Source organism: Leptonychotes weddellii, chromosome 3 (assembly GCF_054177405.1).
Source record: "Leptonychotes weddellii isolate Sample4059 chromosome 3, ASM5417740v2, whole genome shotgun sequence".
Classification (NCBI taxonomy): Eukaryota; Metazoa; Chordata; class Mammalia; order Carnivora; family Phocidae; genus Leptonychotes; species Leptonychotes weddellii.
In genome coordinates this window covers 54995905-55013074 of record NC_138371.1, presented here as the reverse complement: position 1 = coordinate 55013074, position 17170 = coordinate 54995905, and the positions used below count along the sequence as shown (strand labels likewise).

Sequence of the window (17170 nt, the reverse complement as noted above, 5' to 3'; positions counted from 1 at the left end):
TATTGAATTGTAAAACTTTTATATATAAAGTCTGGATACAAGTCCCATATCATATATATGATTTGCAAATATTTGCTCCCATTCTGTAAGTTGTCTTTTCATTTTCTTAATGGTATCATTTGAGCACAAAAGTTTTAAATTTTGATATAGTCCGATTTATCTATTTTTTTCTTTTGTTACTTGTGCTTTTGGCTCTATTATTTAAGAAGTCATTGCCTAACCAAAGGTCATGAAGATTTACTCCTATGTTTTCTTCTAAGAATTTTATAGTCTTATCCCTTACATTTAGGTCTATGATTCATTTTGCATTAATTTTTTATATGGTGTGAGGAAAGGGGTCCAACTTCATTCTTTTGCTTGTGGAGATCCAGTTGTCCAACTACCATTTATTAAAAGACAATTCTTTCCCTCATTGATTTGTCTTGGCACCCCTCTCAAAAATTAATTGACCATAAATGTAGGGGTTTATTTTTAACTCTCAATCCATTTCCATTGATCTACATATCTGACCTTATGCCAGCACCATACTGTCTTGATTACTGTAGCTTTGTAGTAATTTTTGAAATCAGGAAATGTGAGTCTTCTTTTGTTCTTTTTCAAGATTGTTTGCACCTATAATTTTATTTGGCAAAGATAATGGTGCTGTTGTTTGATTAATAAGGAATAATCCTTTCTCATTGTAACTTTTGCCTTGTATAGTTCTTTTAAGAATATTTGTTTTTCTAGCCTAGCATGTATATTGAGATCGCAAATGATGAATTATGTTGGATAAGGGAAATGTTATTCTGCCTTTTCTTTAGCGGAAGATCCATCCAAAAGCTATGTGAAATTAAGAGACTTTGTGCTTGTGAAGCTTTGTCAAGATTTGCCCTGTTTTTCCCGGGAAAAGTTGATGCAAGGATTCAGTGAAGATATGGCGATAGAGGCACAACAGAAGTTCAAAATAAATAAGGTATTTTTATTTTGTAGAAGAAAAAAATTTCAGTTTGGAAGTTTTCTTTCTCTCTTTTTTTTGTTTAAGTATGTAACTTAAACATTGCAAGTACATTAAGAATACATGTGTGGGAAGTAGCAGTGGTTGAGAGTACAGGCTCTGAAGCCAAATTGTCCGGGTTAAGATCTGGCTACAGCACTTAGTCTGTGACTTAGGGCAATTTAATTTCCTCATTAATAGAATGGGAAGATAGTTGATATTATGGCTATATTTAAAAAAGTGTAACAAGCAGAACAAAATAGTATGATCTTATTTTTACTTTTTTTTTAAGATTTTATTTATTTATTTGACAGAGAGAGACACAGTGAGAGAGGGAACACGGCAGGGGGAGTGGGAGAGGGAGAAGCAGGCTTCCCGCCGAGCAGGGAGCCCGATGCGGGGCTCGATCCCAGGACCCTGGGATCATGACCTGAGCTGAAGGCAGACGCTTAACCGACTGAGCCACCCAGGCACCCCTTATTTTTACTTTTTAAGAAAACGTTTGATATGGCAAAATAGTTAATACATGTGGAGAAGTATATATACTTCTATATATTTGAATTTTAAAGTAGTAAATATCCTAAAATAGGTATGAAAAAATAATCTGGCAGGTCAGAGGAGGGAGTTTAGTTTATTATATTTGTGTATGGAAGGGAATCAGTTTTTCATGGGATGGAGATGCATTTGATCTAAGCCTTGAAGAATGGGTAGAATTTGGATTATGAAAGTATGTGAGGGGCGTCTGGGTGCTTAGCTGGTTGGTATCAGACTTGATTTCAACTCAGGTAATGATCTTGGGGTCCTGGGATTGAGCCCCGTGTTGGGCTCAGGATAGAGTGTGTTTGGGTTTCTTTCCTTTTACCCTGGGGCCCCAGTCACATGCACGCTCTCTTTCAAAATAAATAAAGAAATCTTTCAAAAAAGAGATGTGAAGTATATTCCAATAATAGGGACTAGTATATGATACTGTTACCCTCTCCTCCCTTGCTTCTAAGGTATTATAGTTCCTGATTTTTTTCACTTAGTACTATGATCATCTTTTTTGAGATACTTTTACTGGCTTACTCTTCTGTATGTTCCCTAAAGCTAATTCTTCCCCAAAGTTCTTTATTCAGTCCTCATTTTCTCTCATTTTCCTTACTCTACCTGGGAGATCTCATCTAACTCTCCAATGTAGATTTTCCTCTTGTACTCCCAACACTGTATATAAAAAGTTTCCTGGGACGCGGGTGGCTCAGTCAGTTGGGTGTCCGACTCTTCATTTCAGCTCAGGTCATGATCTTGGGTTGTGGGGTTGAGCCCCTGCATCTGGCTCCCTGCTCAGCAGGGAGTCTGCTTAGAATTCTCTCTCTCTCTCAAAATAAATAAATAAATCTTTAAAAAAAAAAAAAAGTAAAAGATGTTTCCTGGTCACTGACCTGCAGCAGCTTAATTTGAACTGAAACTTTCCATCTTCTCCTACATTAAAACACTTTAATAGCTTCCTGGTTTTAAGATAAATATATGTCTTAGAAATATTTGGTATATCCAGACTATATTAAACCTTAGAGAATTTATTCAACAGCTCAGCTTTTATTTATTTATTTTTTTTAAAGATTTTATTTATTTGAGACAGAATGAGAGAGAGCGAGTACATGAGAGGGGGGAGGGTCAGAGGGAGAAGCAGGCTCCCTGCCGAGCAGGGAGCCCGATGCGGGACTCGATCCTGGGACTCCAGGATCATGACCTGAGCTGAAGGCAGTCGCTTAACCAACTGAGCCACCCAGGCGCCCCAACAGCTCAGCTTTTAAAAGAAAGAGAATATGAACACATTTTTCAAAGTCATGCTTTTTTTATTTTTCTTAAAGGAATTAAAATTTGGTATGGCACACTGAGCCCATCATAATTTGGACCCCACCAATCTTGGTAGACTCAACTTTCTGCCACCTTCCTACATGCTCTGGCGTTACTAAACCTCTTGTTATTTCCCAGCTATGCTACATCTTTCTTCCTTTTATATTGCTTTACGTTAACTACGCCCTTTGCCCTTGAAACCCCCTTCTCCTGTTCCTCCATCTTTGCCTTGCCAGATACTCATTTGTTCAGGTGTCCCTTCCAGAAAGTTCAAACATCATCTTCCCAGTCTGCCTATACCTAATCTCTCCCTCACCCCCAATTAAATACATAAGTGAAACAACACAAACAAAAAAACTATGGGCTACTCTTTTGGCTTCAGTGATACCAAGATTTCTTGATTTTTCTAATATTTCTTTGTTTTTCTCTGCCCTGTAACTGTCACTGTACTACAGGGTTCTGACCTCTCCCTCATTTTTTCACTGTTTATGCTTTCCTAACCAATACTATGGTTTTAACTCTTGCCTGTAAACTAATACTGTTTAAATCCTCATTCTTAGACTAGAGTTTTCTTCAGATTTATATGTTCTGGTGCCTTCTAAATCTCTCCTAGGCTGTGAAAACTCACTGTCATTCCACACCCTCCACACCCAACCTTTCCTCTTCTCTGTATTAGAATCCTTGTTCCTTTAGTATTCTTACTGGTTCTTAGTTCATGCCTTCATCATTTTTTGCCTGATTTAATAGCACAACCTCTTAATTGGTCTCCCTGCCCTTCTTTTTGCTACCATTTCTGTGTAGCTGAGAGAATGCTTTTCTTTTCTTTTAAAGATTTTATTTATTTATTTGACAGAGACACAGCAAGAGACGGAACACAAGCAGGGGGAATGGGAGAGGGAGAAGCAGGCTTCCCGCAGAGCAGGGAACCCAGTGTGAGGCTCGATCCCAGGACCATGGGATCATGACCTGAGCCAAAGGCAGACGCTTAACGACTGAGCTACCCAGGTGCCCTGAGAATGCACTCCTTAAAACTCATATTTGTGCACTTTGCTCACGCCCCATTTAAAATCCATCAACTGGGGGCACCTGGGTGGCTCAGTCAGTTAGGCGTATGACTCTTGGTTTCAGCTCAGGTCATGATCTTGGGGCCCTGGGATTGAGTCCCACATCGGGCTCTGTGCTCAGTGTGGAGTCTGCTGGAGATGATCTCCCTCTCCTCCTCCCCCTGCTCACACACTCTCTCTCTAAAATAAATGAAATCTTTTAAAAATAATAAAATAAAAAGTAAAATCCATCACCTACTAGATAAAAGCCCACCTCTTTAATACAGTATGTAAGGCTCTGTGCTTCTGCTCTGTCCTCACGTCACTTCTCACTACTTTTCATTTTGTGCTCCAGCCGTGTCAAGCTGCACTTGCACGTGTGTGCTGTGTGCACTTGTACACTCATAGTGCCCTCTCCTCTTTCTAGACTGGCGTGGTCTCTTCCCTTTAAGATTTAGCTCAGGTTTTCTTTCCCCAGGAATCCTTTTCTAACATTTACACCATTCCCAGGCTATGCTACCATAATACCCTACTCATATTTCCATCATTAAATTAACCATACCTCAGTCATACGTGTTACCCATTAGGCTGCTAGTTCCTCAAGGGCAGAGACTATCTTTTATTGTGTTTCATCCAGTACCTAGCACAATTTCTGGCCCATAGCAGATACTCAGTATATCCTGTGTTCTTTTGGGAAAGTGTCACTATTTTGTAATTAAAAGTGTTCATGTTTTTCTTTTGTTTCATTAAGCAACATGCTAGGCGGGTTTATGAAATTCTTCGACTACTGGTAACTGACATGAGTAATGCTGAACAATACAGAAGCTATAGACTGGACATTAAAAGAAGACTAATTAGTCCATATAAGGTAGGACTTTCCAGAGTCTTAAACATTATATTCTTGTCACTGTTTAAAAATGGAGAAGAGGGGTGCCTGGGTGGCTCAGTTGGTTAAGTGGCTGCCTTTGGCTCGGGTCATGATCTCAGGGTCCTGGGATCGAGCCCCATGTTGGGCTCCCTGCTCAGTGGGGAGTCTGCTTCTGCCCCTCCCTGGCTCGTGCTCTTTCTGTCTCTCTCAGATGAATAAATAAAATCTTTAGAAAATAAAAATAAATAAATAAAAATGGAGAAGAGGGGCACCTGGCTGGCTCAGTCCGTACAGCATGTGACTCGATCTTGGGGTCAAGAGTTCAAGCCCCATATTGGGGGTAGAATTTACTTTAAAAAATTTTTTTAAATATATAAATAATAAAGTGGAGAAGAAAGTGTAGCAATTGCTGGTGGATGGGACAATCCAAATCATTTTCGTAAATTAACTTTTACAAAAGTGAAAATATTCTTCCAGTTAGTTATAAGAAGTTTTACTGTCATAATTTTCCAGTGTAAGCTATAAATCTGTTTTCATTCACTTAAAAACTAATCCCAAGGATAGTCTACCCATGGTTACTTTTTATTTCATATGTTTGCCATCTTTTAAAAATCTGAATGCTCAGACTTTTCCTGAATAAGTTATCTGGTTAATAGTCTCTAGTTTGTTCTAAACTAAACTTGTTCTAAGTCTCTAGTTTCCTAGTTGTTATATATAGTCTTTACAGTTGCTCCCTTCTTCCTAAATATGACCTTCATTGCCATTTTTAACCTCTGTACTTTACCATAGCTGAAACTGCAGCATAATATTATTTACTTTTTTTTTCTTCTTGCCCTCTACCCCCTACCCATTTTCTGATCTCCCATATTTTCCTCTCAGAAACTTGCCCTCCTAGCTCAGGTTTTTCCTCATCATCATTTGGCTATTATTGAGGTAGATATTGCCCATGACAGCCTGTATGAATGAGGATTTGCTGTGATAGCTGCAGCTTTGCAGTAAGCTGATTGGGGAGAATATTTGTTAATTTGTTCAATAAATAATTAATGAACACCTGACATGTGGTTGCTACATTTATATACACTATACCTATAGGCTTATACAGTGCAGTAGCTGGGAACATAAATGACAAATCCAAAAATTTTCTGTCTTATGGACTACCTAAAACAGGTTGTAATACATCGTCATGGTCTCTCGTCCCCCAAATTGTTCAAAGTAGCATTTTATTCTTTGATATTTATCACTTCAGAAACACAGAAAATTGGTAAAAATGGTTCTTTCCAAAAGTTTTAAGTTTTGACATAATATTAATTTGTCATCTAGAAAATGTCTTTATGTTGAAATTTGGGCATATAGAACAATGTAATGCGATGTTATGGCAGCATTTCAGAATACAGGCACACCTTGGAGATACTGCAGGTTCAGTTCGAGACCCTTGCAATAAAATGAATATTGCAGTAAAGCAAGTCAAATGAATTTTTTGGTTTTCCAGTGCAAATAAAAGTTACGTTTACACTATACTATATTTTGCTTAGTGTACAATAGCATTATGTTTAAAAACTGACGTACCTTAGTTTAAAAATACTTTTATTGCTTAAAAAATGGTAACCATTATCTGAGCTTTGAGTGAGTCATAATGTTTTTGCTGGTAGAGTGTCTCACCTTGATGTTAATGGCTGCTGACTGTGATCAGGGTGGTGGTTGAAGGTTGAGGTTGGCTATAACAGTTTCTTAAAATAAGACAACAGTGAAATTTGTCACATCAGTTGACTCTTCCTTTCTCTATAGCATGCAATGCTGTTTGATAGCATTTTATCTACAATAGAACTTTTTTCAAAATTGGGAGTCAGTACTCACAAACCCTGCTGCTGCTTTATCAACTAAGTTTATGTAATATTCTAACTCCTTCACAGCATCATCATCAGGAATAGTTTCCATCTCAAGAAATCACTTTCTTTGCTTATCCATAAGAAGCAACTCCTCATCTGTTCAAGTTTTATCATGAGATTGCAACAATTCAGTCACACCTTTAGGTTCCACTTTGCATTCTAGTTCTCTTGCTATTCCACTACGTCTGTGGTTACTTCCTTCACTGAAGTCTTGAACCCCTCAGAGTCATCCATGAGGGCTGGAATAAACTTCTTCCACATTCCCTTCGTTGAGGTTGGTATTTTGCCTCTTCCCATGAATCATGAGTGTTCTTACTGGCCTCTAGAATGGTGAATCCTTTCCAGAGGTTTTCAGTTTACTCTGCCTAGGTCTATCAGAGGAATCACTATCTACAGCAACTATAGCCTTAGGAAATGCACTTCTTAAATAGTAAGACTTGAAAATCGAAATTACTCCTCAATTCATGGGCTACAGAGTGGATATTGTGTTAGCAGACATGAAAACAACATCAGTTTCGTTGTACATCTCCATCATCTCTTGGGTAACCAGGTACATTGCCAGTGAGCAGTGATCTTTTAAAAGGAATCCTTTTTTCTGAGCAGTAGGTCTCAACAGTGAGCTTAAAATATTCTGTAAACTGTGTTGCAAACAGATGTGCTGTCATCTAGGCTTTGTTTTTCCCTTAGAGCATAGGTAGAGTAAAACTAGCATAGTTCTTGAGGGCCCTAGGATATTTGGAATGGTCATTGAGCATTGGCTTCAATTTAGTCGCCAGCTGCATTAGGGACCTGTGATTAAACCCTAAACAAGGGACTCAAGGTATCCTTTGAAGCTTTGAAGCCAAGCATCTCCTCTCTAGCCATGAAAGTCCTAGATGGCATCTTCTCCAATAGAAGGCTGTTTTGGGGTGCCTGGCTGGCTCAGTCAGAAGAGCATGTGACTCAGGGCACCTGGGTGGCTCAGTCGGTTAAGTGTCTGCCTTCAACTCAGGTCACGATCTCTGGGTCCTGGGATCAGGCCCCACGTTGGGCTTCCTGCTCAGCAGGGAGTCTGCTTCTCTCTCTCTCTCTCTCTCTCTCTCTGCCCCTCCCCACCACTCATTTTCTCTCTCTTTCTCTCTCTCAAATAAAATCTTTAAAAAAAAAAAAGCATGTGACTCTTAATCTCAGGGTCATGGGTTTGAGCCCCACCTGGGGTATAGAGATTACTTAAACTTAAAAGAAAAGAAGAAGAAGGCTGTTTTGTCTACATTGAAAATCTTTTGTTTAGTGTAGCCACTCTCATTAATTATCTTAGCTAGAGCTTCTGGATAACTTGCTGCAGTTTCTGCATCAACACTTGCTGCTTCCCCTTGCACTTTTATGTTATGGAGATGACTTCTTTCCTTAAACCTCATGAACCAACCTCTGCTAGCTTCAGGCTTTTCTTCTGCAGCCTCCTCATCTCTCTCAGCCTTCAGAGAATTGAAGAAAGTTAGGGCCTTGCTCTGGATTAGGTTTTGGCTTAAGGGAATGTTGTGGCTGGTTTGATCTTCTATCCAGACCACTAAAACCTTCTCCATATCAGCAGTAAGGCTGTTTTGCTTTCTTATCATTTGTGCGTTCACTGGAGTAGTACTTTCAATTTCCTTGAAGAACTTTGCATTCGCAACTTTGCCTGTTTGGCACAAGAGACCTACTTTTTGGCTTATCTCAGCTTTCAGTATGCCTTCTCACTAAGCTTAATCATTTCTGGCTTTGATTTAAAGTGTGAGATGTGCAATTCTTCCTTTCACTTGAACACTTAGAGGCCATTGTAGGGTTAATTTCAATATTGTTGTGTCTCAGGGAATAGGGAGACCTGGGGCGGAGGGAACACACCTGGTCGGTGGTGCAGTCAGAATACACACAACATTAAGTTCATCATCTGTGGCTCAGTTTGTGGTGCCCCAAAATAATTATGATAGTAACATCAAAGAACACTGATCATAGATCACCACCACAAATATAATAGTAATGAAAAAGTTTGAAATCTTGCAAGAATTACCAAAATGAGACACAGAGACATGAAGTGAACAAATACTGCTGGGAAAAATGGTGCCAGTAGACTTGCTTGACGCAGGTTTGCCACAGACCTTTGATTTGTAAAAAAACAGAATATCTGCGAAGCACAGTAAATTGAGGTATGCCTTTACTAAACTATTTTAGTAAAGTAAAATAATTTATTGAATTATGCATTTTAGATAATTATTTGATGTTTTATAGAGACAGATGTAGCACATGAGAGATGATGAATTCTAAGTGGTCACAAACTCATGCCAAATAGGAATTTCTGTAGTTCATAAAAGCAAGTATTTTTTACTCTTAAAGAATGGTAATGATTTGATTTTTTATATTAAGTATCCTCACCTGCAAACAAGTTGACCTATCTGAAAGACAGTTGAAAACTGGTTATTCAATTCTTTGGGTTCTTAACACAGCTGAGTATCACCATCCTTGCACTAAAGCTTATACACAGATCATTTCTTCTTCAGAGGCTTGCTTGAACTGTATTTATAGTAATGTACATTTTAATAAGTTCAGTTATCCAGTATTCTATCCCATTGAGAAAAACAAGAAAACTTGAGGGTTCCCCCCCCCCTGCTTTAGGTTGATAGTCCCAATGCTTGGGGTAGGAAATCTACCACAAACTTTAAGAAAGTCTAGAAATGAGTTAAATGTCCAATAGGCATGGGAGGAGTGCTGTGATTTCCTTGTTGAATGGATGCAGATGATTTTCTTCAATTTGTTGTTCCAGTATGATATTATGTACTTTGTTGTGTTATTACAGTATTCTCAGATGTAAAATTGTATTTAAGAATAAAGTAAAATTGCTTAATAATGAGTGCGATTTAGAACTTTTTTAGGTCTTTAAAATTATGCCTAATAGGGAAAGTTTGGAGTGTAAAATTTACATGTTTACTTTCACATTTTATGAAAAATTATAATTTTGATTGTCACTGTTATTGCTGAGGTATGAAATTATTTATTTATTGATAGCAAATTCTGTGCTGCCTCTATTTGAGGAATCAAGGTTACCTGTCAGTCTAAACACACTCTCCCACTAAGAAATTATTTGGGTAGCTATTAGAAGTACTTGTACCTGGCATTAAAAGTCTTTAAACACTGGTAATTCATTTGTGTCAATGCCAAAATGGGGGGGAATAACCTATATCAGCTAGAATCACTTTTTTAAAGCACAAAAAGTAACTCCATCTCTTGTACAGAAGTGATTTTCAGGTATTCAAAAAAAGACAAATTTGAACCATTTGGCTAAAAAAAGAAAAATTGGTGTAGCTGTTTGGTTTTAGCATTATAAAGCTTTTATATTGTTTCATGGGACTATTTTAATTCTTAGTTGGTCTACAGATATAAAATTTAGAATCATTGTTAATATCATTGCATTTGGAATCTGGAAACTCAGTTTTGAGATCTGGTTCTTTTAGAAATTGTGTAACTATTGACAACATAAATACCTGGGTATTAGGCTTCCCTTCCATAAAATGGAAATGCCTCCATAGTTAGGAACTGAACAGAAAGAAATAAAATACAGTGGTGCATGTTTTAAAAGATGTTTGACAAGTCTTTGGAATTAATATGCTTCCACACCATTATTATTTTAAAATTCTTACAAAAGATCCTTATCTCTGTACTTCACAAAAGTGACTAACGAGTTCAGCCAAAGGAAATTAAGGAGCCCTTAGAGGTGGTAGCATTTTTGAGATTGTATTTGTAAGCCCTCTAGGAACATGTGAAAGCTAGGCAAAAAGAAAGGATTATTTTCTGGAAAAATTCATATCCAAGCCAAATGTTAACATAAATAAGTTTAAAATAATGCCATCTTTAATTTGTCTTCATTAATTAAAAATTATGAACTGCCCTAAAGTAATTAAGTTTTTGGTTTTGGTGGGAAAAAAATTATTCCAAAGCTTATAGAATATCTATTCCAATCTTAGGGGTTCTACCTTTCATTGTTTCATTTGTTCTCCCAGTGTATTTCACTTTGCTGGATAGGGGTGTTCCCCAAATCAATTTGGGTTTTTTTTAAGTGTTTTTTTACACATTCTTTAAAAGATTAATTTGTAATATAGACAATGGAATATATACAATTTAAGGAATATTAAAGGCCAAAAAAGCAAATAACCTCGAATTGTTTTTTAAAATTGAATCATACCTTACATATAGAGTTTTATATTTTTTCCATAAAGCTATTTATATTTTTATTCCTATGTATTTTATTTTATCATTTTTTAAAAGATTTTATTTATTTATTTGAGAGAGAGCGTGGAAGCACTGAACACGAGTGGGGGGGATGGGGGTGGGGGGTGGAGAGGCAGAGGGAAAAGCAGCCCCCACTGAGCAGGGAGCCTGACAGAGGACTCCATTCAGATCATGACCTGAGCCCAAGTCAGATGCTTAACAGACTGAGCCACCCAGGCACTGCTAATTCATAAATTTTCCATCATACCAATAGAAATTACAATAGTGATTAATTCTGACATCCAGTGAAGAAATTGAAGGTCGGGGAGTGATAAATTGGGGATGTAAACTCTCAAATTTAAGAACAGCATAATAATTTAAAACAGTATGTTACCGGCACAGGATTCATTTTATAAGTTATTTGCAACAAAATTTGATAGTCTAGAAGTATTTAAGAATTTAGTATGATGGTTCTATTATATATATAAGAATTTAATACGATTGGAGGTATCTTCAAGCAATAGGGTTAGATTATTTAATAAACGTTATAACTGGTTAGCAATTTAGAAAAATAGCTTCTATTCCTATCACACACCGCAGTAATTTGCTGATGAATTACCCTTTAGTTCCTGAACTGCTTTCTTAAGTTAAATGCTCTTATATAGTGCAGTCATGCCTGTTAGTAGAAAAAATAACTTTTACAGCAGAAACAAAGCATTTATCATTCACATGATTGAAGAGTAAGGAATACACTGTCCTGGTGGGTCTTAGGAACAATAAATTTGAACTTTCATCAGTTCTCTGGAACTGATACTCATAGCGTGATCAGTAGATCAGTAACATTAACATCACTTAGGAGCTTGTTAGAAATGCAGAATCTTGGGGCCACCTTGGTGGCTCAGTCGATTCAGCGTCTGCCTTAGGTCATGATCTCGGGTCCTGGGATTGAGGGCCCCCCACCCCCATCCGGAGTCGGGCTTCCTGCTTGGTGGGGAGCCTGCTTCTCCCTCTCCCTGCCTCTCCCCCTGCTTGTTCTGTCTCTCTAGCAAATGAATAAATAAAATCTTTTAAAAAATGCAGAGTCTTGTCCCCCATACCTACTGAGTCAGAATCTGCATTTTATCAAGGTCCCCAGGTGATCTGCATGCACATTGAAGTTTGAGAAGTTCTCCTTTAGAAGGGTGTTTTATATTAATGAAGTTAACTTTTTTTTATTTCTGGTTATAGTAATAGCAACCTTATTTACTATTGGTTCCACCAGGACCAGGATCAACCTAATTTTTTTGTAGTGTCAGAAAGGCTTATCTCCAAACATTATTGTTGTTCCTTGTTTTAAAAGCATGTCGTTGGTTATAGGGGCACCTGGCTGGCTCAGTTGGTGGAGTATGCAACTCTTGATCTCAGAGTCATGAATTCAAGCCCCACGTTGGGTATTGAGCTTACTTTAAAATAAAATAAAATATAAAAACGTGGTTATTAATATAGTTATAATTATAATAAATATAATATAAATATATAATTAATATATTTATAATTTATTTTGAGCATTTTAAGTAGTAATCATGACACATTTGCCTAGTATTCCAAAATTATTAGGGTTCTCTTTAAGGGACATTTATTAGCTTTTAGGATGGATTTAGGGTTTGTTTTTTTAATAGTCTTTTGAAAATCAGTTAGATACAGGAACTAAATAATACAGATTTCCAACCAGATTGTTAGGGTTTGCATCCTGGCCTCTCATCTTACTACCTTTGTGTCAAGTTATTCAACTTCCATATCCTATTTTTTCTTTATCAACTGTAGAAAATTAGACTACCTATCTTATAGTTGTTAGGATTACATGAGTTAATATATGTGATTTCTCATCTTTATGTAAAGTTAGCTCTTTATTATATGTTCTAGTAGAAGATTGATATATTAATCTAGAACAGTTTACCCAAAATGTATTAAAGTTTCCTGTATTACAGTGTTTCCATACTGTATTGCAATATTGCCACCTATCCAGGAATCTTGGAGTTATTCTTCATTCCCCATATCACCCAATATTTTCTTCCCTAAATCTGCCCTTTCCCCTCCATCTCTGCTCCTACTGACTTGGTCTAGGCTTTCATCATCTCACTTGAATTTTTGCAGTGGTTGCTAAGGTGGTCCTCCAGTCCCATCCTCAGGATTACTAACAGTGTTGTTCTGACAGTGTCCTATCTGAAAGTTGTTACTGGCTCCCTTCTGGCCCATGGGTTCCTTCTCAGTAAAATGTGGCGGCGGAGGGTCGGGCGGGTTAATAAGATAATGTATTTCTGGATAGTAGAAATTCAGTAAGTGCTGGTTAATAATATCTTTTTAAAGTGGGACAGTTTTTGGTTATCTTTCTGAAACTCTTCAGTTTATGTTAAAATTAATGTGTGGTCCATAAATACATGCTGGGTAAGGAAACTTAGAGATGAACTTAGGTCAGGAAAAAGGCAGTTTGGAATTAAAACATTAGCAATGAATTAATGAATGAATAGTGAAATGAAGAATAATAGCACTTAATCTCAGTTGTCTTTCTTCAGTTAATATATTTATTTACTAAAGAAATTTTTGAGTGTCTACACTGGCCGGTTCTTTATTATGCTTTGGAGAGGGGGCTGTTAGTGACATGTATATTTACCCATCAGTTGACACAAATTCCGAGTCTCCTAGTTAACTCCATTTAGAGGGTTTGTAATTCATGGTTAACATGTTTAGGCTTCCTTAAGGAAAAACTGTGTGGGACAAATTTGGGCATATTCCTACTAATCTTATTTTTAACAGTGGAGACTTAAAATTCAAAGAATATAAAGAGATTTATCTTCTTTCTTAGTCTAACCAATAATTGTGTTTGTTGCTTAGAAAAAGCAGAGAGATCTTGCTAAAATGAGAAAATGTCTCAGACCAGAAGAACTGACAAACCAGATGAACCAAATAGAAATAAGCATGCAACATGAACAGCTGGAAGAAAGCTTTCAGGAACTTGTGGAAGATTACCGACGTGTTATTGAACGCCTCGCTCAAGAGTAGAGATTATTTGGCTCTGTACAGGAAGTTTGCAATTTCTGTACATTGTGTTGTGGAAAATCTGATGATGACTTTAATTTTAAACTCTTGTAACATTTACTTACATTAAAAATTATCTATCTTATCTTTAGTTGAATATTTTCTTTTGGAGAGATTGTATATTTTAAAATACTGTTTAGAGTCTATGAGCATATATTACATTTTAAAAAAATATATAGCTTCTGAAATACCACTGCAATTGCTTCCCTTCTTAACAGTATAATAAATGCTTAGTTGTGATATGCTAATGTGTGATGGTATGATTCTTAAGTACTTTTACGATAAACTTTTTGTTCTTGTTAAAAAACTTCAGGTTTTCACATCACATAATACCCTCTAGGTCCATTCATTTTGTCACAAATGGCTTTTAGGCTTTTAAGCACCTTTAAAACGCATTTCTTTAAGGTCTTCCTAGTAATCTTGTTTTTCCTGTGTGATTTCTCCAAATATGAAATATTCCTAGTATAGATTTGTTTTGTTTTAAATAAATTCCTCTATTAACTGTTTGTTGGGGGTAGGATGGGTGGGTAAAAATAGAAAGGAAACTAGATACAGCCTAAAGCCAAAATGTTTGACATCACATATTAATTGAAGATAATTTATAAGTTAGCATAAATGTATAAATAAAATTTTGGAAAAAGTTAGCATAAATGTTTTATAAATAATAATGTAAAATAAATCAGTTTATAAAAGTCAATTTATACACCATTATTGAAGTATATCTTGTGTAAAATGAGGTTTATATGTGTTGTGATTTGTTACGAGGTTCTGAAGATGTCAAAGTCCAACAGGTAAAAAGCCCAAAGTAATGATAAATTGCTTACTATAGTTTTACTTTATTTTTATTAGAGTATAAATAAATTGCTTGATATGGAATCATTAAAAGTAAAAGCCTAATGTTTATAATGTGTACCAGTAAGTGAGGTATTGTATAAAATAAAAAATGGGATGTAAGTTGAACTTTACTTTTAAAATCTGATTTTTTCAGTGCTTAAGGCAAAATCCCAACTTGGATAAGCACTGTCTTGTCCTTAGATCAACTTTCCATCAATAAAACTTGTCAAACATAGGAGAAGCAAAGTAACTAGTACCCTCTGGATACAAAATAGCTGTGGCCAGCAGCACACCAACAGCACTAAGCCAAGTGCCCCTTCCAAGGTGTTGGAAAAGTTTTAGTCTCATCTCAAAAGCTTATTTATATAGATGAAACTTGGATTTCTGAAAGTATATATGTACATAGTTTGTTCAGATAGAATGAACTAGTTCAGTTAAAATCCTTTCTGAAAATACATGAAAGCAATTTGCTTTCCATCTAAATTAGCTAATTTTAAAAATATTTATTAAAAAATTCACATTTGATACCTTGAGATGAGCTACCAAGTTGTGGGAGGAGAACAGTACAATCTAAACAAGTTATCTTTCAACATATTTTTGATGTAGAAACCAGAAAAAGCCAGTGGAATACCAATTTCTGTACTTTTTTTTAAGCAATGTTCTGTGATAAATTTATGGATAAAAATCTGATTTAGCATTAATCTTTGGGACTTGAAAGGCTGTACCTTCATTTGGATTTAGAAGGGTGAAAATCTGATAGATCTGTACCTTGTGTAGTGTAATTAAATACCAGGATGGGTGTGTAGCAGGACCATATATAAACCCAACACAGCCAACTTCTAGGTCCTGGGGATCACTTTTCCACCCTCCAGTAGTAGCCTTCACCCATTTTATCATCCACATACACATGTGTATTTACTTGTGGCCTTTACTTTTTTTCAGTGACCTTCCCTCCCCCATCACCCTTAATTTTTTCCCTGTCCTCCAAATTTTATTTTCTCTACATGTAAGAACATGTTTCCTTTCTGAGCATCAGTTTTTTCATCTGTAAAATGAAGTTGTACTAGAATTATCTCTAGGTTTCCTCCCCCTTCCAAGATACATGTTTATCCTTTTCATATCTTTTCTTCTCATTCTAAATGCTTTTATATTAAAATGTGAGTGTAGATGTGGTATATATCTAAAGTATTTTTGTAAGTCATTCAAAATTCATAGTGAGTTAAAGTGTGAGAGGAAAAAAAACAAACACTGTGTGTCCCTGGTTGTCTCCAGATTGCCAGGGCCCCAGCTTGCTGTATCAGAACCCTGTCTGTTCTGAAAATTTATCTCATCCACTGCCATCCTTGCCTACTAGAGGAACGTGGACAGCAAAGCCCCCAGCACTGTATCAGAGAATGATTAGAATCATAGACCTTAGAGCTCAAAAGATTTAATTCCTTAAACTCAATTTTAAATTCTTTTTATTAGAATTTAAAAGTCTGTTTAACAGTATTAAATACTGATTAAATAATAAAGTACCCATAATTCTTCCTTTTTTTTTTTTTAAGGTTTATTTATTAGAACACGAGCTTAGGGAGGGGCAGAGGGAGAGAGAATCCTCTAGGAGACTCCCTGCCTGATGCGGAACTCAATCCCAGGATCCTGAGATCATGACCTGAGCTGAAATCAAGAGTCAGACGCTTAACCAATTCAGCCACCCAGTCGCTCCCATAATTCTTCCTTCTGAGTGAAATTATTTTACATTTGTAGATTATCTCTGTATTATCTCTGCATTTTTAATGTTTCTAGTGTTTAAAATGGTTCTTCTAACAGAGGAACAATATTTCATATTGATATGGCCATAATAAACTATTTACTTAGGTTTTTTTATTACAACATTCAAATGAATTAATGTCTTTGTGTATATATATTTTTGTATCTGTTAAATCATTTCCTTTTGTATCTGTTAAATCATTTCCCAGTAAATTCCTGGGAAATGAAGTTACTGAGTCAAAAGGCAGGAATATCTATGGCTCAGTTATACAGACAGGCCATATTTTACAGAATAGCTTGTAAATTACTAACATGAATGTGTGTACTACTTTTAACAATTTCCGTGGCATGGGATATTGATTTTGTTGTTTCAATAGGATAAAATCTCAAATTATATTCCTTTTGCTTAATGGGAAGGCTGAATATTCTTCCATTTTTTAATGAAAATTTTTCCCTAATATGAATTATCCATTTGATTTTTTTAAATTTATCTTTTGGGATCTACACTCTCACTTTATAGATGGACAATAGTTCCAGAGGTTCATTTGCATAAGGTCACATTATAAATTTATTGCAAAGTCAGGACTATCCCCTAGGCTTCTGACTTCTCCTTCAGTAGGCCAACCAAGTCTTAAGCTTGTCAGCCCACTAAGCTCTTTGTAAGAGGGGCTTTTTTTCATCAGCATCT

At 36.2% G+C, this 17170-nt stretch overlaps 2 protein-coding genes across 3 annotated transcripts in view; one reads left to right on the top strand and one right to left on the bottom strand.

Annotated features, from left to right (window-relative positions):
• The window catches only part of HAT1 (histone acetyltransferase 1), a 61623-nt gene extending 47485 nt beyond the window's left edge, over positions 1 to 14138 (top strand). Inside the window, exons 9-11 of the mRNA XM_006731793.3 lie at positions 801 to 952; positions 4601 to 4717; positions 13693 to 14138. Coding sequence (XP_006731856.1) covers positions 801 to 952; positions 4601 to 4717; positions 13693 to 13860 — 437 coding nt within the window. The 3' untranslated portion in view covers positions 13861 to 14138. The remainder of the gene's footprint in view (positions 1 to 800; positions 953 to 4600; positions 4718 to 13692) is intronic.
• The window catches only part of SLC25A12 (solute carrier family 25 member 12), a 197543-nt gene that overhangs the window by 169727 nt on the left and 10646 nt on the right, over positions 1 to 17170 (bottom strand). The gene's annotated exons all lie outside the window — the stretch shown is intronic.